Source organism: Theropithecus gelada, chromosome X (assembly GCF_003255815.1).
Source record: "Theropithecus gelada isolate Dixy chromosome X, Tgel_1.0, whole genome shotgun sequence".
Taxonomy (NCBI): Eukaryota; Metazoa; Chordata; class Mammalia; order Primates; family Cercopithecidae; genus Theropithecus; species Theropithecus gelada.
In genome coordinates this window covers 90,637,608-90,662,975 of record NC_037689.1, presented here as the reverse complement: position 1 = coordinate 90,662,975, position 25,368 = coordinate 90,637,608, and the positions used below count along the sequence as shown (strand labels likewise).

Sequence of the window (25,368 nt, the reverse complement as noted above, 5' to 3'; positions counted from 1 at the left end):
CTGTTGTGAGGATTAAACAAGGTAATGCATGTAAAACAGTTTCTAGCACTGAGTCAAATATTAGCTGTTCTTGTTATTATCCCCTAGGTTGGTATCATCTGCCCCTAGAACAATGAAGCAACATATGAGAAACACTGTCCTTTCTAGTCAGGGAAGAGTTTTAGGAAGTACTTTTGTAATTGCTTTCACAATTGTCCCAAATTTCTTATACTCCAAATGCCACCTCCTTGACAACTAGACTCAAAAACCCTTCCCAACGAATGGAGACTTATTTAGTCGAGGCTGGAGGTATTGATGATTTCTGCCCATGACAAGGCTTCTTAAGGTGAGAACTCAAGCTAGAATGGGGGTGGATTGGAGTGTAGGGAAACCCTTCACAGATAACGTAGCTTCCTTCCCAGTCAAGAAAACTTCCTTCCCAGTCAAGAAAATGAATCTAATCCCTTCCCTAACTATGAACTACACTCCACGCTACCCCTAAGTCTTCTTCTTTCATTGGTTTTCATGGAATTATCCTGCTTAGACTTTGATAGAATTTAGGTTAATTAGTTAAGTGGCCACAAAAGGAGTGTTCTGCCAGGACCTTTAGAAGTTCATTTCTTCTGTATTTCCTTTGATTTGCTTTCTGTTTGAGCTAAAATAAAGAGGAGGCTTCTATTTAAGCTATTCAGATATGGAAGTACTGATTTCATTATGAAAGCCACACTAGGGAGAATGCTGAAATCAAGCCGACCTGAGTTACTCATCCCCCGGAAAGCTTGCAATTATTTGACAGACATTTAGAAAAAACAAAAACAAAAACAAAAAAAACCACTTCAGGATGGTGGATGTGGCAAAACACTGGCTTTGGAGTTGGAATGCGATCTTGTTTGGGCTATGCCATTTACTAGCAAGTTAAAGGCAAGTCTGGCAAGGTCTCAATTACTTTCTGATCCTCCAGGATAGTACCAATGCCCTAGATGGCACCTGTTCCCTATTGAGGCTTTTCCCGCAACATCTATCTTATGTTTTTTACTCCTTTCAGCCTGTATCCAGGCTGATGTAGTCTCCTGTAGCTACTGAAGTCATATGCCTCTTCCCGACCTCACTTCTTATGAATCTAATCCCTTCCCTAACTATCCTCTACTTTCTACTTGCTAACATTTGTACAAAACATTATACCATCTACAGACTGAGAGGAGAGAGGAATGAGGTGTGAGTGCTAATGAGTATGGAGTTCTTTTTGTGGTGATAAAGAAGTTCTGGAACTAGATAGTGGTGGTGGTTGTACAACACTGCAAATGCATTCAATTGTATACCTTAAAATGATTGAAATGGGGAAGCTGATGTTATGTTTATTTTACCTCAACTAAAAAAAGATTTGCTGGGATGGTGGCTCACGCCTATAATCCCAGCACTTTGGGAGGCTGAGGCAGGTGGACTGTTTGAGTCTAGGAGTTTGAGATCAGCCTGAGCAAAATGGTGAAATTCTGCATCTACAAAGAAATACAAAAATGAGCTGGGTGTGGTGGCGGGTGCCTGTAGTCCCAGCTACTCAGGAGGCTGAGGTGGGAGGATTGCCTGGGCCCAGGAGTTTGGGGCTACAGCGAGCCATGATCACGCCACTACACTTCTAGCTTGGGCAAAAGCGTAAGATCCTGTCTCAAAGAAGAAAAAAAAAAAAAGAAATTATGGAGAAAGGGCTAGAAAAGTTCTTGGAGTATATCTGTTCCAACCCGTCCACCTTTCAGAGGAGCAAAGTGAGATTTGGCAAAGGGAAAGAACTTTACTAAAGTAACAGAGCTTAGGCAAATAACCTCCCTTATGCATAAGTTTTCATATCTACTATCAGACTCTTGCAGGATGGGCTGAAGGTCTAGAGTACCTCTGTATTTTCTCAGTAGCCATTTGATGATCATCTGTTGGGTGAATGAATTTTTATTAAGTCCTTAATTCTACAAATTAAGAAACCATTTTCACTATATACTCCCTGCCTCTGGATACCTGGTCACCATGCTTTACCTGCTTATTGAAGCACACCAAACAACCTGATGTTGGACCAAGTAATACCAGTCACTTGTCATGACAACAAAGCCACCCTCTTTCTGCTGCCTACTGATGCTACACTCTACCTACTGTGCTGGACTTTCTCCCAATATTTTCAGTTGGGAGGGTCCTCACCCACTGCACACTCTCAGCCTATCCCAACCCACAAGGGAAAGTGAACTTCTAGGACCTTCCCCAAATTCAAGTTCATCTGTTGTACTGTTTTTCAGGGCTACTGCTGGCCCCGTCCCATATATAGCATCTTTATTAAGTGTACCCTTAACAGTAAGCTATGCTTACTTTATATGTAACTAAATGTGGGAATGAGTCCATCCCACACATGGCATTCAGGGCCAAGCTCTACTGAGCAGCAATGTCAATAACTGTACTACCTTAATAAGCTTATCAAAACAAAGAGTTGGACCAATGGGCAGAATTTGCAGGTCTATTATTATGGCTCTTTTCCCCAGGACATCTTAAAAAGAAGGTTTTCAATCCTTTCTTGGGTTCCTACATATAACACAGTGTTCCACCATTTATTTGTTCATAAATGGAGGCTAACTGCTGATGTATGGCCCTAGTAACATTATTATGCCTGTTGCTAGAGGTCAGAACAGCCAAGATAGAACATTGTCCAATTACATGTTCAGCAGTGTCATTAGTTGTAATATCATTCCTATTAGTCTTGAAAGCCTGGCAGTGTCAGCATGTCCAGGCTTCCATGTAGCCCATGTACTCATATAAGTGGCTGAATGGAGTGGGCCTTGCATGCCCAGATGGCCCCAGTCTAGCCACTCACACATAGCAGCAACAAGAAGCTGATTCATCCAAATAATGGTTAAAAGATGAAAGCTCAGAAGCCTGGAGGACAGGAGAGGCTTGGCTGACCTGGTCTTAGGTTTCAGATCTCTGACGGGCTGCAGACAGAGTGGAGAGTCAGTATATTCCCAGAGGGTTTGAGAGAGGAGCAGGGAGAAATGAGGATATTATTTCTACCATTTACATTAAGAGTTTGCTGCAAGTATTACCAGTATTGAGTGTTTCCTATGTGTCAGACCCCATTGTCAGTGCTCTTCCTGTATTTTGTTTAGTTCTCCCGACAACTTAATGAGGTAGGTGCTGTTATATCCTCAATTTAATGATGAGATCACTGAAGCACACAATGGCCACTTTGCTAATAAATGGAAAGACTCTGATTCTAATCCAGAAAGATTATCTCCAGAGCCAGTTCTCTTGGACATTTACACCCTTCCCATAAGTAGAAGCTTCAGAAAGACAGATTCTAGTTCAACACAAGGACAAACTATTTCAGATCTGTCCTGAGGTATAACTGGTGGCCTGAAGAGGTAGGGAGCTATCTGTCAGTTTTCACCTCCGAAAACTAAAAAAAAGGAGACCCACCCTCTTCTGAGTACCGTTTCCTTAGTGACCCTCTAATATAGAGGACAACAGACCTCTCAAGATGCCAGATACCCTTAGCACTTGTCTAGACCACTCCAGGAGGTGGCTGTTGCTAAGCGCTAGACAGTCACTTTTGTTCAGGACTCAGCAAATACTGGTGAGAAGATATTAATAGCACTAGAGCCGTATAAAGATAAGCGGTTTCACTCTTACTCATAATGATAAATATACTGATGAAAAAAGAAAAAAGATATATACAAGTATGATGATTTTCCAAAAATTTTGTACTTTACAAAGAGCCACAGAAACAGACCTCATCTCCAGGTACTCAGTCATGGTCCTCCTCTCAAGTCATCACACCACCAAGGCAGTATACACATGATGCTAGGAAGGCCTAAGCTGATCCCCAAATGAACCCGGGGGGTTGATTACACAGAGTAAAACAGGTGCCAGGCCCAAGATCATAGCCTCAACTCAGGCAGCCACCCAGGTTACAAATCCGTGCTATGGGTCAACAATAGGGCCTTGGAAAGCCCCAAAGCCAAGAAAACAATTCAGAATGTCTCCTACTGGTGCCAACTCTTAAATATCATCTTCCTATTGCAAAAAGCAACATATTTCAAGAAATTGGCTCACACTACAGCATAAGGGCTAGTAGCTGGAAATAACAGAGTAGGTCAAGCTTGGTTTACAGATGTTGGCCAGGTTCTCAAAAACCCAGGGTAATTTTAGCTCTGGTCCTGCCTGGAGGCTGAGGGATAGGCTATATGACTCTCAGTTGCTTTCAACATGGGATTTCTATGAGGGTGACCTGCCCTACCTAATTTGGAGGAATCATCTGGGTGATGTAACAGCTACATTTAAGGATCTCTCTGAGCTGAAGAGGTCTCCATATTAAAAGAAAAAAATAAAAAACCCCCAATTAGCCAAATGATGTACTAGATGATGTAATCCAAAAAATGTGCATAGTGAGAAGCCATTAAGATGGATTCTGTGAATGCAAATTAGTTCTAATAATGCCATTTGAAATTCTAGTACAGGGGAGAGAAATTGCCATGGTCCAGGGAGAAAGATTCTCCCTGCTAATGTCAGCCTAAACTCACAACCTATAATGTGCTACCTCTAGAGCCACAAGCAAGACCTTCTACATAAATGATATAAATGTTTAAGACTAGAGACTTATGAACACTTTGAAGCTTGAATGGATAAACAAGGGTTGGTATATTGAAACTCCTCTAAAGAAAGCAAAAACACTATTGCCTTTAGTCTGGAATGGAAGGTAAGTCCTCAAGTGTTAACAGTCTTGTTAGCAGCCCAAGCCTGCCCTTTCCTGATTGTGCTATAGGCCAGAAAGCACAGGATTAAGATTCAGAAGGGGATAACATCACTAAAAGTGGTGGAGCAGGGCACACAAAGAATCAGTTCTTCCACTGAAACAACCTTAAACTGGCAATGAATGATAGAACCCATTGTTTTAGAACTCTAGAATCTAATCCAAAACTTGCAGCAACTTACAGGGGACTGCGTAACACAGAAAAGGGCAGCAAAAATTCGGTAATAGAGCACTGAAGCACTTTTGCTTATCCCCTTACCATCCCTCATTCCCCAGTGGCTGAAGTGACAGTGGCCCACATTCCTGGTGTGGCTTTCTGGTGCCAGGAGATAATGACCTTGTTCTTCACAATATTTTAGCTGCGCCTTTTGACCTGTTTGGCACTGAGGGACTAGCACAGAGGTTGACCTCTGGCTGGAGAGGCTTTCCAGGCTGTGGCTGCCTTTGTTGAAAGATTTAAAGACATACATTGCTCATGCCCACTTGGGACAAGGGATTGTGGACAGGACAAACAGCAAACAGATACAATAGCACAAGAAGGAGGAAGCTAAAAACGAAGTTTCTTTGGGAAAAAGGAAGTTTCTTTGGGGAATAAAGGCCATCATGCATACCAGGGAAGTCACACTGTAACACGCATGCCCAGGACCAGACGCATGCTCAGAAAAAACCTCAGAGGACCATAGGCTTGTATTTCTGGAGGATGTGTGATCTACATACAAACAGGAGGAGAAGGCTGAGACAAAAGAATTGATGACCTGGCACAGTCTCAAGTGAGTACCCCAGCTCAGAATCAAGCGGCAAAAACCAGGAAACTAGTATTGTTTTTTCTTCTTGGCTCCAGATGTTTAAGGAAATGTCAGGTTATTGGCTGACCAACGAGATAAAATAACAGAGACTTCAGCAACCATATATAACAAGAATACAGTCCTGCAAAAATAGTTGGAAAAAGTCACTAAACAAATGGACAACTGCAACCCTCAGCAATCAACAGTAGCAAACCCTGGGGAGAGAAGAAAATCTGATTTCTAGAGTTACCACATTATAATATCCAAAATGCCAAGTTTTCAACAAAAAATTACGAGGTCTACAAGAAAACAGGAACATATGACCTATTCACAGGAAAAAAACAATTTGGCAGAAAACATACCAAAGGAAGCCAAGACATTAAACTTATTAGACAAAGACTGTCTAGTAAAGTTGTCTTAAGATTCAGGAGGCCTGGGTTCAAGTCCTGGCTTTGCCACTAATTCCCTACATGAGAAAGCAAGTTATTTCCATTTTCTGGGCCCATGTCTCCTCAGTATTTATACAATGTGGAGGTAGGGTGACTAATGGCAACAAGCTGGGTCCTTGGGAGATAATTTATCCTACAGATGTGTTCTGTTTGATGCTCACTGTGCTTCTTTAAAAATATGAATTACTCTGGCCGGGCGCGGTGGCTCAAGCCTGTAATCCCAGCACTTTGGGAGGCCGAGGCGGGCGGATCACGAGGTCAGGAGATCGAGACCATCCTGGCTAACATGGTGAAACCCCGTCTCTACTAAAAATACAAAAAAAAAAACTAGCCGGGCGTGGTGGCGGGCGCCTGTAGTCCCAGCTACTCGGAGGCTGAGGCAGGAGAATGGCCTGAACCTGGGAGGCGGAGCTTGCAGTGAGCCGAGATCGCGCCACTGCACTCCAGCCTGGGTGACACAGCGCGAGACTCCGTCTCAAAAAAAAAAAAAAAAAGAATAAAAAAAAAAAAAAAAATATGAATTACTCATTAACATTTTTTAAATATAAAGAGTTTTACATAAAAATCCAATTCCTGGCTTTTCTTGAAATACTAGAAGACCTGGCCCCCCTGGGCTTTCCTCTCCACTATACCCCACTCTAATGATGGGAAACATCCAAGTCACTTTTGCTGTCCTTAGATGGGGCATGGATTTCCCAATTGGACGCAGGTGCCCACTTACCCCTTGTCTCAATTTGCTTCACTCACTTAATTGGCCCCTGTAAGCATCTAAGTTGGCCACTCTTGGCTAAGATGGGTCTTTCCAGTTCTAAATCTACAGTGAATCTAGGGTTTCATAAAGGTGAAAAGCTTTTCCCAAGTATCTCTTTTTGCAGCCAAAATGAGACAAAATACAAATAAAAGCCAGGTCACGCTCTAGAACAATGGGCTTTCCTTTGAAAAGTTGGGTTTCCATGATATTTGGTCTGTAGAAAACCAACAAATGATGGTAATGACTGGCTTAGATCATCCTTTCATTTCCGTACTTCCAAGCAGGCCAGAAATGAGAGAAATAAAGAATTTGAAAAACAAGAAAAGTATATATCCAGCTCCTGATAACACCTCAGCAAGCTCTTTACTTTCTGACCAAACCCGTGCCTTGTCACATGAGCCCATCAGTAACAGGCTGTAATGTGTCCTGTTCACAACCTACCCTTAATTAGGCAGCAAGCTCTCCTCAGGCCATGGCCCAAAGTCAGAAAAAAAAAAGCCTCCTTTTATGCACAGTGACAAAGGAAAAGAGCCTGAATGACTTGAAGTTAGGGCCTATTAGACAAAAGGAGGCCCACCACAGACATGAGAGTTGAGACACAATCATATCCTAGCAGTTTACCCTTAGCTCCTAGCAGGGAAACCAGCCCAGGAAAACAGCTGAAGATGTCAACAACTAGATATGAGGACTGATGTTCAGCAAATTTAATTCATTTAACCTTACCTACTACTGGGAAGGTATATCAGCTCCTACATTGCTCTTGTGAAGCCATGTCCCCAGTACAGAAAGGAAAGAACCTGAGCACGTGCGTACACACACACACAAGCACATACAAGTATGAAATTCTGAACAACAGAGGAGACAGATGTGAATAGGTTGAAGACACATATACCTGGTAAGTTCCTGTACAGTGGCCAAATGGTATCATAATTCGTATTTACAAGTATCCAGCATATCACAGGTAACAAAGCATTTTTACAAGACCAAATTGTCCCCATTTTACAAGGAAGAAAACTGATATTTGAAGATGCATAGGAAGCTGCTCAAGTTGCATTTCTAATAATAGAACTGAGGCAAGAATCTGGGTTTCCCAGACTGCAAGTTGGGTTTTAATGTGTAACAACAGGTAGGGCTAACTTGAACAGAACCACACTAAACACCTTGATTATCCATCCTAGGGCTCAAATGTCAGCAATGAGACTTCCAGGTAGGGAATGAAGATATCGCACCATGTCAGTCACCAATTTAGTCAAATGATCTTATTTTACTAGCCTGGAGCCTGGGTGTTAGTGTTTTTGTTTGTCTGGGTTCTTCTTGTTGTTTTTTGTGCTACTGAAGTGATTCTATTATATAGCCAGGATTGAGAACCACCTGGGCTAGACTCTATACCAAGTGGCTGCTGGGGCTGTGTTCCTGTAGGAACACTCCTCCTGGCCTCGGACTTAGGGACATTAATGGCGCTCACTGATATTCTGAAGTCTGGCTCTGTCATTTGCTTCCCTGAGCAATCCTGGCTTGCTCAATCATTTCCCCCCATCCTTGGATTTACTATTTATTATAAAAGTGACATTTCCCTGAAAATGAAATGCATTTGGATTTGGGTGACATCATCATTGGGTACAGTTTAATCCTTCTTTTAAAGAGGGAGGTCTGTAAGCACAAGACATACCAGCTGTATGCATACAGGGCCTCACATTAGTCCTGAAGGTCTGTGGTTATTGATATGCTTTTTCTGACTATCCCTGGGACTGATTCATTAACCAGCAAAGATGAGCTGGGACACAGATGGCATTTGCAGACTCTGACAGAAGAGAAGAAAAGATTGGATATTTCATTAGAAGATTCTCATGATAGAAGGGAATGAGAGGTAATTTTGTCCCTTCCTCTGCTTCTAGGCAGTGCCCTCACCTAAACTGTCCCAACCAGGTAACGATGCTTTCTGGATTTTTTTGCCTTGAGGAAGGAGGCCTCTATCAACCTCAAGGGAAGCCTTGATATATGGACCTTCTTGGAGCTAAGAAGGTGGTGGTGATTATTATAATTATGACAAAACAAGTTACCATTGGCTAAGTTCCTAATATCTGTCTAGCACTGTGCTAGACACCTTATTGGCATGTATGATCTAATTCCTTACAAAAAGTCTGTTATCCCTATTTTTCAGATGAGGAAATCAGGGCTCAGGGAAGTTAAAAATCTTACCAAAAGCTATAGAGCCAGAAGGTAGTAAAACTGTATCTTAAGTTTTCTAACTCCAAATGCCCTCTTCCTTTCTTTATATCACATTGCCATAATTCTAATCTTAAGGCCCTTCAACCTCTACGAGCCCTAGAGCTAGCCCTTCTGATCTTTTGTTTGGGGTCTAGAAGACTTCAGCCTAATTTTACAGGAGAAACTAACAAAATGTGATAGGCTGTAGTAAGGATGGTTATAACACACCCTCATGTGGCTTCAGTACTTGTCTTGCCACAAAGCAGTTTTCGCATGTTTTATCTCATTCACTGTGACATGCCCTGGCATTAAAGAACTGTCAAGACCATTGTGCAGATGAGGAAAATCAGAGCTCAAAATAGTCAAATAACTGATTCCAGCTCACAATTCCAAGAAAGAATAAGAGCTGAGACACCTAACCAATGTTCTTTCCCCATAGCACCCTGAGGTCATAAGCACATTGGGATCACTTCCTTTATAGTAACCCAGAAAAAGCAAAAGCTGCTGAGAAATTCCTCCCAAGAGCCTCTCTGTTAAGGGCCAGATTCTTCATGGTACAATGTCAAAGAGGCAGAAGGCTTGCAAGACCTTACATGCCACTTGCTTCCCACCCCCGGCACATTTAGATCCCAGCCACTTGATTCTCTTGAAAAAAGTAAAATCTGATATCAGTAAGCTCCAGCCCCTGGGGGGCAGGGAGCTCACACTCTCATATTAACATCTGAACACACAGTGACAATACACAGGGGTGTGAGAGGCAATGAAGTAGACAGGAAGGAGAGGAGGAGAAGAGCAGAGGAGCAAGAGAAGGAGATGGGAAGAAACTACGAGAAGAAAGGATAAAAAAGATGAGGAATAGAAAGTAGAAAAAAAGAGATAAGAAAGACAAAAGTTCACAGCAATATAGGGTTAAAAAGTTATTCAAAAACCACCAAGGCCAACCCCAAAAGAGGAAACCAAGACCCAGACAAGGTAAGTGATTTGTACAAAGGTGGGAGGTGGTGGGGTGGGGGTGTTAAACAAGAGACAAGGGAAAAGACTAAAAATTAAAAGGGCACAGATAAAAGGAAGCCCAGGTTCTCTGTATGAGACAATTTAAAAAAAGGAAAAAAAAATATGAGAAAAGCCACCAGGAGAGAAATAAACAGGAGAACAGAGGCTGGTGAAGGGGAAGCCAGGTACAGGCAGCCAAGGAAATAGGAGAGGAGAGTGAAGACTGACACTCACCCTCACAAAGCTGGCAGGAAACCATCCCTCCTCATCGTCGATCTGGCCCCACCACCAATCCTTGTTGGAAGCATCCAAGACTTTGATGACGTCGCCAGCTTTAAATGCCAACTCCCGGTTGGCCATGGTGACGTGATCCCATACTGCCTCAGCACTAACGATGGAATCTCCAGTGATCAGCTTAGGAGACAAAATGAGAATGTGTTCAGTCCACACAGCTACCTTGCTTGCCCCTTCCCCCACCCACAGAGCTCTACTACTTATAGAAAAACTCATATACTCGAGTGGTGAGAGATAGGGGTGAGGGGGATGGCACTGGAACACAAGTTCCATTGAACTACAAGACAAACAATACTGTCAACTCTCTGTTAGTCAGTGCATGGAATGACCCAGAATATGAATATGTACTACATATGTCTTATGCTTTTTATCCCTAATCATGAACTCCTCCTATGCAGAACAAAGAAAGCTCCAGTCCATCTCTCCTTGGTGGTTCAAGGTGGCTCTGGGTCAGGAATGGGTGGAGAGGCTGAAAGCAATGGCTAAAATGAGAATCAAGCTTATTTGCTTTCAATTCCCTGTGCTCCTCCCCCTTTCCTCCTCCTCCTTGGAACTGACTAATTGAGAGTTGGTGGTACATTATTTAACCCCACTGTGCCCCTCCTCCTGGGGTAACAGACCATAACATTCCTCACGCATAATGGACCCCAGTCCTGCAGCCTCCTCCTCTCACTCACACATGATGCCATCCAGAGAGGTTATGGGTAGGAAAGAATATGGCTTTCTGCGATGCCTTACACCCAAGAAACTCAACTTTAGCACAGATTCTCTCAGTGGTTTGTACAACCATTCTGTGAGACACGGTAGGGGGAGAGGTCGGGGTTGACTTCTGCATTTGATGGATGGCAAAACTTAACAAGAAAGTGAACAGATGAGCTGGAGATCACCCAGCAAGGCAGGACCTGTGCATGGAATGGACCCTAACCCTGCTCACCAGACTTTATGGCTAGCAGGACTGGGCTCCACACAAGAGCAGGCAGACATCTATTCCACTGCCGTACGAGCAAACACACATTCATGAAATTCATCTAAGCACAGTGATAGGGATGGGGTGAGGGTGGGGAGGTAGTCTGCCTCTCTCTACCATCCTGCCCACTGTGTTATTTTTTCTTTTTCCCTCAACTGTTCCAGCTTGTATGGGCCATCAGTCTTCTCAGCATTTGAGGTAACACATTCCAGAATAGAGAACACATGGCCTATCAGGCAAAGAGACTCAAGCACTCTCTCCCCAGCACTGAATTTCTGAACAAGTCCTCTAGAAGTCAGCTTTTCCATCAGCCTACTTTGCTCAAGGCAATAATGGCTCCATAAGACCAAAACTAAAACAACTTAAAGACAATCGAAATAGTCTATGGAATATATATCCTCTCTCATATATCTGCCCTCCAACACGCTAGCCACAGAATAACCCTAGGTTCTCAAAATAAATGCACAACAAATATGAACACATATATATGAACACGCACACACATACTCACACGCTGATCTTTGACTTAAGTTAACATGTTTTGTTCAGGTCCTGCCTGATGCATCTGTCATGGCTCAGAATTCGTCTTTGTGCCTTCCATAGAAGGTAAGGCATAGGGAGAGCTCTTCAGGATAGATAAAAAATGAATTTCCAGCAGGACCTTTCACAACACCACCTTTCAAATACCTCATGCTTTACGTTTTGCAAAGTGTTTTCATATATACTCCATCACTTGATCCTTACGGAATAAACTGGGCCTCACTATTACCATTCATTCATTCATTCATTCATTTTAATTTTTTGAGATGGAATCTCACTCTGTTACCCAGGTTGGAGTGCAGTGGCGCAATCTTGACTCACTGCAACCTCCACCTCCTGGGTTCAAGTGATTCCGGTGTCTCAGCCTCCCAAATAGCTGGGACTACAGGCACACGCCACCATGCCCAGCTAATTTTTGTATTTTTAGTAGAGATGGGGGTTTCTCCATGTTAGCCAGGCTGGTCTCAAACTCCTGACCTCAAGTGATCTGCCGACCTCAGCCTCCCAAAGTGCTAGGATTACAGGTGTGAGCAACTGCACCTGGCCATTTACCTATATTCTAAATATGAGGAAACTGAGGCTCAGAAATGTGACCTGGTCCTTCAGCCAACAAGACAAGTAACACATTATGAAGCTGGGTCTTCTAACTTTGTGTCTTCCTATAATTATCAAACTGTACTACCAATGTCTATTCATTACCTACACTGAACTCCATCTATGATATCATAAGCCAGTTGGCTCCTCTTCTTAAAGAACCCTACAGGAGATTTACACAGCCACCTTTAATCATAGGTGCCCATGAGGCTGAGGACATTCATTTTTATGTTGAACTTGCTTTCTTCCAATTGCACTAAAAGTCAACTTCTCCTTGTTTTGGCTTCAGTGAAGAAAAAGAAAAGCTGGTCACTGGCCTACTAAAGTAAATTTTTATAGAGAAGTCTCCCCTCTCCTGGAAAAGATGGGTCCCAAGTGGGCATTGTTAGAACTCAGTAAGCACATACAGCCCCAACCCAGAACACCACTAAGACCTGTAGTTTAAAGCTATATTCATAGCTTTTTATCAAGGGTCAAAGAGTATCTCAGCATCAATTACCAACCTTCTGCTCAGGACACTATCTGTGGTGCTCTTTGAGGTCCCCCAGGCCCAGATCTGGCTGATATATTTTTTACTTTGCAGTCTTCTTTTTAGGAACTCCATGCTTGACTTTTCCCAGAAGCAGATAGCTGACTTTTGTCCCCCATTTAGTCCAGTTGATATGCCTGGGCCCTCAGGTCACAAGGCTCAGCTATACCCTGGACAAAGCCAATCTAGGACCTAGTGGTCACAAAAACAACTAACCAACTTGCAAGCCTGTTGTCAGGGCCTACTTAGAATCAATGACTGTCAGAATTGGACAGAATTTTAAAGATCATCACCTTCATGCCCTCATTTTATCGATGAGGTTTAACAAAAGTACAGTCATCAAATGGTCAGCCTCCTGGACCAGGGTTTTTTCTAACATAACACCACAGAGAGGGAAGACAGGTAGAAAAAATAATCTGAATTTAAGACCTTGTTATACTACTAAAGGTGTAATGATAATTATGATGATGTTAGCTAATACGGAGCGTTTACTATATGTCAGGCACCATTCTAAACATGTTATAGACATTAATTCATTTAAGCCTCACAGAAGCCCTGTAAGGAAAAACTATTACTATTCATATCTTACAGATGAGGTAGCTGAAGCTCAAAGAAGTTAAATAATTTGCAGTTCACACAGCCAATAACTATTGAAGCCATTATTCCAATACAGGCACAGTCTGGCTCTAGAGACTCTGCTCTTAACTTACAAACTATTCTACCTCTGGGTCCCAGTTTCTTCACATATAAAATGGGGATAATTCTACTCTACCATCTGCTTTGTAGGCTATAAAACACTGAACTGAGAGCTGACAGGTATATGCATGGAGGTGAGAGGAATGCTAATCCAGAAGGGGTTAATAGCTGTGTGGGGCTTCTGTGTTCTCTCCTCACAAACACAAGCAGGAGCAAGGGGATGTTCCCCCCTCATCTTCTGAGTTGTTTTTAAAATGTAAACTAAACTTAACCAGGAAATTGGTTCCAAATCTTCCATTTGTGTACAGAATTAACTTTTAACTTGCTACAATTTTTTTTTTTTTAAATGCACTTTGCTCTGCTCATCCATCTTCCATCCAACATTCATTCACTGGGCTCCTACTGTGTGTGGGGATCTGCTCGCTATGACTCAGTTGCAGTCCTTACCTGAAGAACAAAGGGTTTCCAGGTACCAACAATGCTTTCCAGCAGGATGCAAAGGTGGTTTTATGGGCAGGCAAACCTACCTTCAATTCTGAGCTTTACTACTTTAGAAAGTAGCAATGACAACAGGAGGCGAGGAATAGAAGGGGAGTCAGAGAGAAAAACTTAAATGTAATTATCAGTATGTAATTACGACATCTAAGAGTACAATTTCACAAAAGCCAAGGACAAGAGTTTCTAATTATACAACCTTGGGTCTCAGTTTTTTCATCTGCAAAATGGGGGTAATGATGTTTGCCTCACAGGCAGGGTTATAGAGAGGGTGAACTGAGAGGGTGGATATACAGTGCCTGGCATGTGCTGGCCTAGCACGAGACTTCAGAGAAAGGAGGTTGATTATACATGGGTATTGGGCTCTAGAAAGGTTTTGTGTGGCAATGAAGATAGCCCTTAAAGAATGGGTAGGATGGTGCCAAATAGAGAAGGAAAGGGAGGGGCATTTGAAGCAGAGAAATGAGATTAAGCAAAGTCTCAGAGATGAAGACTGGGAAATGTGATGGTCAACGAGTAGTGGAGTTTGGAGAGAGTAGGGTTGGGAAAGGGGAGTGGAGGGAGTGATGGCTAAAAAGGTAAGTGAAGTCATGTTTGGAGGACATTGAATCTAGTTTGAGGAAAAGAAAAAGGTCAAAGTTGATTTTTGGGTGCAAATGTCAACTAAAGCATAGGGTAAATTAGAAGGAAATATTGGCTTGGCTTGGCTTTGCAGGAGAAGAGATGACAAATTTTCTCTTTAAAGTATTAAATAGGGGGGGCCAGCAGGACACCCAGGTGGGTGGGAAGCTCAAGAGCAATTAGGGTATATATACAGGTTTGGGAATCAATGGCCCAGAAGAAATTGTGAAAATCAGAGTTTGCCCTGGAAAAATGTGCTAAGAAGTCCAGAAGCCTTGGGAAATCAAGATTTATGTTTAAAGATGGAATGTGAGGTAAGGAACAGAAAAAGAGCTACACAAACAAAACTAAATGAAGCTGTTAGCACATCATTAGGATACAAAGGAGTATGATCTCTCAAACTCCAAGACAAGAGTTTCAAGCAGCAACAGCTCATCAACATTATCAAATGGTACAGAGCTATAAAAAGAAAACCAAGAAAAGGCCATTTGGGAGTAGCGATAGCAGGGATTATATTCTCTATTCCCAAACTGGTTTATATTCCTCTCCCTGCCAAAATCCAACTGTTACCATCCTTCATCTTGCAAGCCTATCATAAAGCCAGAAGATGGAGCAGCATCATTCTAGAAAGGTACTCAAAGAGCTCTGAGCCTTAGGACAGCAGTACTGTGGCTTCTAACACAATAATTCCCAATCCCCAGGACATTTCAGAGGAAGCACTAAATATAGGGTGGCTCTTGCTCAATCTTACAAGTGAGGGGGACACATAGTGTTTCCCACTCCCACATCAACGAAACTTTTGGACATGAATAAGAGGATGGGGAGGGTTAAGAGTCCTGCATTATGCTTAAAGACGGAATAGGGTATTATTTCTTTGTATCCAGATTTCTGAAGACAATCCTAATATCAAATATTCTATCTAATTGCTCCCCACAGTAGATACATCTGTTATCAGCTGTCATGTGCCTTGATTTTTAACCTAGAAATATGATTGCTATACTCTGGAAGAACTGGGAATCTGAGATCTAAGGCAGGTCTCTGTGACCAAAAAAGGCATGTGTGTTTGCAGTGAGCTTGGGGTGGCCAGTGGACCCTTTCAGTGGGAACAAAAGAAGAAATGGAAGAGACAGAAGGAAAGTAAAAGAGTTGGAAAGGGAAGGAGGAAGCAAGAGAAGCTTACACTTGAAGAAAACATACGCTGGAAACTGGATAAAGGGCTTTCTTTTGTGATTTCAACCTCTATAATTCTCCAACGTAAGCATTAACATCTCCATTTTTACTGAAGATAACTTGTGATATAAATCAAGTAGTCCACGGTTACCCAGTTAGTAGATGGTGGAACAGATTTGAATCTCCAGCTGGCCTTACTCTACAGCTTTGCTATTTGCCAGTCCCCCAAGGTACCTGTCAAATGGCAGGGAGGGGGACCAACTCACCCTGTGAATGACCTAAAGGTCAATTCCTCAGAGGGCTTGTTAAAACACAGGTTGTTGGGCCGCATAGGTCTTGAGAATTGATTAGGTAGGTCTGAAGTGCAGCTTGAGAACCTGCATTTCAAACAGATCCCCAGGTGATACTGATGTTGCTGGTCTGGGAAATCACAAATGGAGAACCACTGCCCTAATGGACTTTCCTAGTGTAGGCCCTACCCTTGCCTCTTCTGATGCCTCATTCTTCACAGATTTCCCCATGCCACACCAAATGTTGTGCTCCCTGCCTCCAGCACTGCCTGCCTATCTCCAAAGCCTTCCTCAGTGGTTGGTAAATGTCTGAAAAAGAGTATTTGGGGTCATGTAAGGAGCATGCCCAAAGTCAGGCTGTGTTAACACAGGAAAAAACTTGGGATTATGGCTGTCACCCAGTCACTTACCTACAACTTCTTGTTATTCCCCTCTAACTCAACAGCACCACTCCAAAAATAGATATTTAATTAGTTTTGGTGGCTGTCAGAAATATTAGTGTTTTAATAATAAGAAGCAGAAGGGAGAATGGGTTAAAAAATGTGAACTTCACATGTTGTATGGAAAGCAAGTATGCCAATTGCCATGAAGGTAGATGAGCTGGACCTGCCTTCCAAGAAGCTTCACAGGAGGAAAAGTAGGGACATGATGGGGGTTTGCCTATGAGGTTTTCTCAGTTTGGTGTCTGCCCATATCCTCCCAGAAGGCCCCCTTCTCCTTAACAGCTAAACTTGGACAAGAGCAAATTATTTTCCCTTGGTCCCTTAAGCATATCTAAAACAAGCTGAGATTTTATGCCCTCTCCTGAAAAAGCTAGATCTCCTTTTAATACAGCCTTGTAAACACTCTGGCTATCTTGCCCAAAGTGTTGAAGGATAACCATCCTCCCTATTTTTGGAAAGGTGTGAACCAGGCTGCCCCAACAATAGCTACGAGGTACCACAGTATACAGCAAAGACTCAGATTGGCTATAGGAAGAAAATCTGCCAGTAACTCACCAAATGATCTTAGACAGGTCCCTTTCTCTGTCTCAGCATTTTTTTTTTTTTTTTAGACAGAGTCTTGCTCTGTTGCCCAGGCTGGAGTGCAGTGGTGCAATCTCGGCTCACTGCAACCTCCACCTCCTGGGTTCAAGCGATTCTCCTGCCTCAGCCTCCAGAGCAGCTGGGATTACAGGCACCTGCCACCACACCTGGCTAATTTTTTGTATTTTTCATAGAGACAGGGTTTCACCATGTTGGCCAGGCTAGTCTCGAACTCCTGACCTCAGGTGATCCACCTGCCTCGGCCTCCCAAAGTGCTGGGATTATAGGTGTGAGCCACCATACCCAGCCTGTCTCAGTTTTTTTACATGTCAAGTGACAGACTGGAACCATATAGATGATCTCTCAAGTCCCTTCCAGCTCTGGTATTCTACTGAGGCTAACAATTACTCTGCAAAGGACAGAGATTTCATTATTGCAGCGTATTTCTCCTCACCCTTCTTTGTGCTTGACAGGATGCTTTTACCGCTTTCTGCTCAAAAAAAAAAAAAAAAAAATGAGATTTCTTTTTTCCTGAAGATAACTCACTCAAGCATTGCCGGCAACAGTCAGACTATCTGGGAAAATTGAGAAATGGGCTTCCCACTTAAACCCTTGACTGCCGCATTCAAAAGTCAATAGGGACCTTTGCTTTCTGTTCTCTCCACTTAGTTCTTCAGATAAATCATCCTTCTCATGACATCAGTTCTCACTCACCTCCAGTCCTACATTTCCTACTGCCTGCTCCACATTTCACTGGATAGTCTGCTACCACCTCCAATAAAATGCAAAATTCATCATATTCCCCCATTCTCCCTCCTTCTCAATTTTTCCCATTTAAGGAAAATCTTCTGGGCTTGCTATTTCTTTCTTCTAACCGGCTTCCTTGGCCCCTAGAGGTCTGTCCCTTCCTCAAGCTATGCCTTAATGATGCAAATCTTAAAGCATTTTTGCTAGTATCACTCCTCAAGCTCAAGAAGCTTCAGTAACTCCCCACTCTCTCAAAGCTCTCCTTAATCTAGCCTCATCTCTGGATCCAACCTTTGCCTCTAATGAGGCAGGGGTTTTCTATCACTCTTGCCAGAACGAGTCTCTTGCATCCTTCTCATGACATCAGCTGTCACTCACCTCCAGTCCCACATTTCTTACTGCCTGCTCAACATTTCACTGGATGGCCTGCTACTGCCTCCAACAAAATAATGATCAATCCTACTTCTGTGCCTCTGATTTGGCCATATCCTTAGCCAATGGTTACACGTAGCGACACTGGAGCCAGGCTGCTTCTTCCTAGCTGTATGATTGTGGCCAACCTACTCCTTAATCCCTTCTCTGATGACTCCAGGCTGTATCCTCTCTCTCTCTCTGCCTCTTTCAGTAACCTTATCTACCTAGGATAAGGAGAAAATGAAAATTTGGAAGAGTTATTCAAGTTGTTGACTAGAGTATTATTCTTCAAATAACCAGAGTGTACACTTCTAAATGATAGGTCTAAAACATAAGCTTAATCCATAATGAACAATTTGTATACTCCATCTAAAGTTCTGACTTGAGTTCTAAAAGCAAGCAAACTCTGAGGCAGAACACAGCAATAGAGTAAGCCTCTCTGTCAGGTGGCAGAACAATCTATGGGGCCAAGGAAATTGTTTACATAATATGTACCCAGCTGCCCTATATGCCAGTCCATTGTTGCCAGGATTTATTGCCAGGTGGCTTCTATGGAAGGCCAGTTTTTGCTAAACATCTGTACAGGTGCCCAATGATCACCAGGGAAAGAAACAGAGATAGATGCTAGGTAAGAGAATTCCCACCATGAATATCAAAAACATCCCAAGAGTTGCCTTTTCTTTTCCTCAGGTTTTAACATTTCGCACTTGTTTCCAGTTTCAATGTGGTTGTTGCTATTGCCCATAAGTAAATAATTTCATTTCTTGGCAGAATAATTAATGCACTCAAGTGATAATGACTCTAAATGTGCTGAATGGAAGTATGTAAATATATTTTTTCATGACACAAAATCATCTTTTTCCTAATTTGGGTGTGTGATTTGTGAGTCATCACACATCAGCTTCCTTCAATATCCCATTATACCATACAGTTTTCACTTTAATAAAATGAAAGATCTACTGTTCAGCCACACCTGGCAGACACAAAAGGTAAGCCTATATAGGGGTCAGCCTTGAGCAAGACAGACCACCTGATCTAGAGTTCAATATGAACAGTGGTCATAAGCCAATTCACACTTTCCAGGACCTTTTAGGACATTTTAGCTTGGGAAACCCAGAGAAGCCCCTTAGAGCATGATGCCATCTGGAATATTTTCTCATTGAGGCTAATAACAAAGAACAGCTTCTTCCTGCACTTCTTCCAAAGGAAGTTAAAAGGTGATCTATGCTCTAGTGGTGACCCAACAGATGAGAGAAGGGTTGTTGCTTGCTTTTCTGGACCTTAGCAATAGATGGTAAGAAACCCAAGACAGTAGCTCAACCAAATGGGCTTAGGAGTTTCTGAAGTGAGACCCAGCTGCTGCCTCAAAGTTCACAATGTTAAGAACTTGGTCTTGTTGAGAGAATGATCCCCTTTAAAGAAAATGCAGCCAAATGGGCCAAGGATTGCACAGATCAGAGAAAGACATGTTTCTAAATGACCAACCTAGATGATGTTGGCTAGAGAAGGTTCTATACTACAACAGCTCCCAATCTGATAAACATTAGCTTGTATCTCCAAAATGTCTTGGAAACAGGAGTAATTGTCAAGTTATTCTGGGATATTTTGGCCTGACTCAAGCACTTCTGATGCATTATGCCACTGTTTCTTAATGTGAGGTTCACAGACCCCTGCTCAGAACCACCCTAATATTTTTATTAATAACAAACAACCAGGGTGATTCTGAATCACATGCCACATGGAAACCAACTGTCTTAATCTTTCTGGGACCAGAGAGTTTATATTACAGGAATTTCCCCTTACTGCACTGCGCCACTCAGAAGAAACCAGAATCTCTGGAACTCCAACTCTAGGCTTATCCTTCTTGTGTCAGATTCCAGAAAGTCTGAGGAATTATGGTGGCCTGTCCGAGAGGATTTCTCCCAGCCTGCCTTGAGAGACTATATGCTTCTGCTCTGTTCCACCCTCATTCCTGTCCAAACCTTCAGGCACTGAAGCTACCACTAGTTCTAATAGAAAGTCCTAGCAGCATCTCTCTGTGCTATAATCTGGAAGCAATTTCCTAGAGCTGTATTAAATCTCCCCAAGGCAACCTCCAATATTCTAAGAGACAAATGGTTAGTAAAAATAATAATAATGGACTTAGCAATGCCCTCTCCAAGAGTTCCTGAGTCAGAACATGCCATCTCAAGCTTGAGGTTACCCTGACCTTCACCCATCTGTTGAGCCAGCTTGGGTCATATACCCAGAATGTTCCTGCCTTGGGAGTCATGCTCGTCTTCTTGGACTTGGTGTGAATGCTGAGCTCCAGCTACCCACTGGAATCTTTTGTTGCCTTACTACCCTGAGATATGGGAGCTGACCAGGACAAGCCTAGGGAATATGCAGGGATGCTCTAAGAGCCACAAATCCCTTAGGCGACCCAAACTCATCTTAGAGTCTGCATCTGGGTTCCTCAATTTCTTCATGTAGTCCCCTTAGGACCAGTCCTGGGAGCTTTAACTTTTCCTGGACTATGACTTGAAGCCAGGCCTTGGAGTTTTCTGGGGAGGGGTGGGCTTCCTTTGTTTCCAGAAGGTAGGAGGAGGGGGCTAGAACTACATGAAGAATCTGTCCTCCATGCCTCCCACATGCATGGTTCTATACTCAACACCACAGGCAGAGGGTGGGTGGGCAACGCAGAGAGAAAAAGGGAACATCATTTTTTATCCATTTGTCAGATGTCGTGTTAAAGTCTTGTAGAGAAAGGAGAGCGGAAGGTAGGGGGAGGAGCAGGAGAGGAGATAGGTTGGAACTAATGGTCCTAACGTCATTAAATGTAGCCATCTGGTTTACAGTGGCAAGAACAGGAACAACATTTAGTTAGGAGCACTGTGACCTGCTCCTATATCTAGAGATGAAACAGGAAAAATAAATACATTTCAATTAACTGAAACCACCTTCAAGTCTGCTGAGCATGCCCAGCAAGGAAATAGGCTTGCAAAACCTCTAGACCTTGGCATGTTTCCAAAGAGAATGTAAGTATCTCCTAGGGAGCTTTTACAGCCCAGAGACCACATCTACATTTAAACAGCCCATCAAAAAGTGGGAGATAGTTTCCAGTGGTGCAATGATTTCCCTCTGCCTATTGGTTCACTGTGAGAGAAAAGACATCCAGCCAAGGCCAAGGCACCTAGCAATGCCTCTAGTCCATGTCAGAAGCCTTTTATGCTCAGGAATGGAGTATGTTCTCCTAAAAAAGTCTAGCCCAGTCCTGGATGAGGAAGTGGCAGAGGGATTCAGTGAGCAGCCATTGGGTCAGGCCCCAAGGGACTCAAACTGGCTGAGCTGGCTTCCCCTCAGACATTGTAACCAAAGACTTAGCCAGAGGGATACAATGACTAAACCTAGGCTGCCAGAGAGGACAAAATAGAAGCAAAATCATACATACCCTCAAAGCTCAGGAGGGATGGCACCAGGTCTGTGTCTACAGGAAAAGTGGTTGTGCTTGTAACTAAACAATGTCAAGTAGGTTTGCTAAACTTATGTAAGGAAGCATCTGCCAGTCTGGGTTAGGTGAAAGTGGTGGGGGTAGAGAAGGGAAGGAAACCAAGGCAGCTGATAGAGGGACAAAGCATCTAGTAAGATGTCAGGGCTTGAACTCCTTTTAACTGTCTCAGCTCAAGAGCCCCTTCAAAGGCAGTGGATTCTTATATTCAGAGTTGGTCAGGATTGGAGATTTCCAAGTAACTAGTTAGCACACCTAGTTCAGTCCTCCCTTTCTTACAGGTAAGAAAAATGAGGCTCCAATGAGAAAAGTTTCCTAAGGCATCAAGTTAGTTAGCAGCAGAGCTGCCAAGATTAGAAACCAAGCCTATAGTCTTAGAAGAATGGTAGCCAATAGTTTTTGGATCATGTACCTCTAACGTTAAAAACAAAAATACAAACATTTAGCTATTCTTGTCACAAAAAAGTAATTATGTGAAATGACAGATATGCTTCACTATAGTAACCATTTTACTATCTATCTATATTACAACATCATGTTGTAAACCTCAAATATACACAATAAAATTAATTTTTAAAAAAAAACAAGAAACACCTATTCCAATATTTAAATACTAATGCAGTATGTGTTTTATTAAAAAAACTCCACAAAATAGAAATTAAATAACAATGAGATTAACAATTTAATATATAAAGAACTAATATTTTCTCCCTCACTTTGGAGGTTACTGCTTTCAACATTTTCTGGTGCTTTTCTCTCCCACTGCTCTATAGATATCATCCCTTCAATACTACAACCAGAACCTGCCTTTCCCTCCCTGCTTAGGGTCCCAAACAGGTCTGACCCTGAAGATTAAAAGATAAGAACACTTTAGTATGAAGGATGAGTAAAGATACTTCCAGAATCTCCCTCACCACCAGATGTTTTTTGCTAAGGAATCTCAAATTCAAATTCACACTAAAATGCAAATGTCAGTAATAAAAACTGGGATGGGAAGAATGAGCTCCAGGTGTAGCTTGATTCCGGACTTGCTATATGAACTTGGGCAGATTCAGCTCCTCTCCGAGCCAGTTGTATTAAATTATTTCAAATGGAAAGTTGAGTTCATCTTTGATATATGCTGCTGCTTTGCTTCTAAAAACAGGTTTTGACAGGGGTAGGGTAGCCCCCCCCAAAAAAAAATGAAACAAGGACATCAGGAGAGGGATGGGGTGGAATAAAAATGGTCAGAAGACAAAACCTGAGTATTTCAAATTTTTGCCATGGGCTATCCCCCACTCAAAATACAACTCCAGTACAGGGATGGCTTTTGGGTTCCACTGGCAGAAGGAAAAACACTGCCTCTTCCACCCATTCAGACCACTGGGTTCAAGCCACCCAAAGTGTCTATGAAAATATTAAGTAGCACTTCTTCCATCTGTTCAGAACATCACAATTGCTAAGTTGGCTTCATATTCATGAGCTCAGTAGATCCTGCCAGAAATCCTGGGGATAAGCAGAGTGGGGATGAGTTGTTCCATTTTAAAGGTAAGGAAACTAATTCCTGAAAAAAGGAAGTTACCCAGCTATCCCAGGAGCACAGAGGCCAGGAGAAAACCTAGATCTACTGTGCATGGTCCAGTGAGGTTTTTTTCCTAATAAAAAAAAAAAATGGCTAACATTTATTGAATGCTTACTATATGTCAGAGACAAATCTAAGTTTTTACACATAATAACTTGTTTGATCCCTACTTTAAGATAAGGAAACCAAAGTTCAGAAAAATAATGAAGTAACTATTGAAGTTCATGGAGCCAGAATCCAAACCTGAACCTAGACAGTTTCATTCTAGAATCAGTGCTCTTAACCTCTATTTTCCACGGCACATCTTCACATCCCCAAAAGGTGAAATTCAATGAAGTATCAAAGAATCTCCAAGGCATAGCAAGGTACAGAACAATATGTGTTGTATATTACCATAAAAAAGAGAAAGAGGAATATATTCATATTTGTTTATACATCCACATAACATTTTTCTGGAAGGACTCATTGGTGGCCTCTGCAGAGGGCAGGGGGTGGGAGAGAGACTTTCCACTGTGCACTCTCTTGGACCTTTCGAATTTTGAACCATGTGAATATATTTCCTATCCAAAAATAAAAATTTAAAAATGAGATATCTATGGTCAAAAGAGATTAGGAAACTGCATGGCTACTTCTTGGCAGGGCTGCGCCAGCTAATCTTTTCCTATTCACTTCTGGGCTCTCAAATTTGAAGAAAAGTAGTTCCTCTCCCTGTTTTTCCTGAAGCACTGCATTCCCCCCACCCCACTTCCCCGCCCCACTGCTTATCCAATCCCACAGAAGACATCCCTCAAAATGACTACTGTAGTCATTTTGGAGGTTTGAGCAGCAAAAGTGAAGATTTGTACAGATTGGATTAGGCTCCCACAGCTGGTCAGTGAAAGATAGGAAAATAATGCATCAGCAGCAATACAAATGAAGACAGAGACACAAAAGGCCTTTTCCTCCGATGCCTACCCCTCAAGGCCTGAGCTCATCAGATTCCTCCATCTAGGCTCAGAATAGCAAAAACAAGCAAGCTAGAAAGACTCCAGGAAATCTGACTGAACACAAGAATCTGTGGCATACAAAGGAAAATCACACTAAGGGAGAAAAAGCAAGCCCAGATGGGTTTTAATGTCCCCATTGAGGCCAGGTGAAATTCAGCCCAAATGGTCTCCAGAGACACTCCCAGTTTTGGTTCTTGGATTATTTCCATAATCTTATCCCTCAACTGTTAGCACAATCCTCCAGAGATCAAGGCCCTCAAATATATTTCCTTAGATCCCTTTCAGCTGACCCCTTAGGCAGGTCAGAGGTACTCAAAAAAACTGTGAGGAGGTGGGGGTGACCAAGGTGGATTAAGTGCCTCCAAGAATCCTCTTATTGTCTTGAAGTGGCTTAAACCGGCAGAAGGATTGCTCCTCACAACAGCCTAACATCTACAATTCTTCACTGCTTCCAACATGCAGGAGACAGTGGGACATGAGCTGCTGTGGGAGGGATGAAAGGTAAATCAGTGTGTCTCTCTTGGGCAAGCAGGGAAAGTGCTGGGTAAAGCTGAGCCCCAGAGAGCTGCTTGTCAGAGAAAAATCTAAGTTTTTATATATATTTACTTAAGTAGCCTCTGGCAGCTTCCTTTAGCACTGGAATTCATTGGTGGCAGCCCAGGGCCAGAGTACACTGGGTTGGGAATCTGAAGGCATGGCTTCTAGTACTGAATCCACCACTGCCTAATCCTGTCACCTCAGACTTGTTTCTCCTTTCTCTGAGCCTCAGTATTCCCATTTGTAAAATTGATATAATAATGGCTTAAAAGAACAGTATGGGGAAGGGGTAGAGAAATAAAGTGAAGTTTCTCAATTACCTCCAAACTATGTGTAATTACAACCTGGATGAAATCTTAACAATCCAAAGAGCAGGAATACAAGTTCAACATTTTACAAGACACTTTTCACATCCCATGTCACAATGAAGTCTTGCGCTTAAAACTCCTATGAGAGACTACAGTTAAGCC

General features: G+C 42.5%; 1 protein-coding gene across 13 annotated transcripts in view; it reads right to left on the bottom strand.

The window, feature by feature from the left end:
• Positions 1-25,368, bottom strand: part of ARHGEF9 (Cdc42 guanine nucleotide exchange factor 9) — a 156,890-nt gene that overhangs the window by 83,016 nt on the left and 48,506 nt on the right. For 9 of the 13 annotated variants that reach the window (XM_025372880.1, XM_025372878.1, XM_025372882.1 and 6 more), the window contains one exon: positions 10,180-10,359. The exons of the other annotated variants lie outside the window; for them this stretch is intronic. In XM_025372880.1, the coding sequence (XP_025228665.1) occupies positions 10,180-10,305 (126 nt within the window). In that variant the 5' untranslated portion in view covers positions 10,306-10,359. The remainder of the gene's footprint in view (positions 1-10,179; positions 10,360-25,368) is intronic. 13 annotated transcript variants of the gene reach the window in all.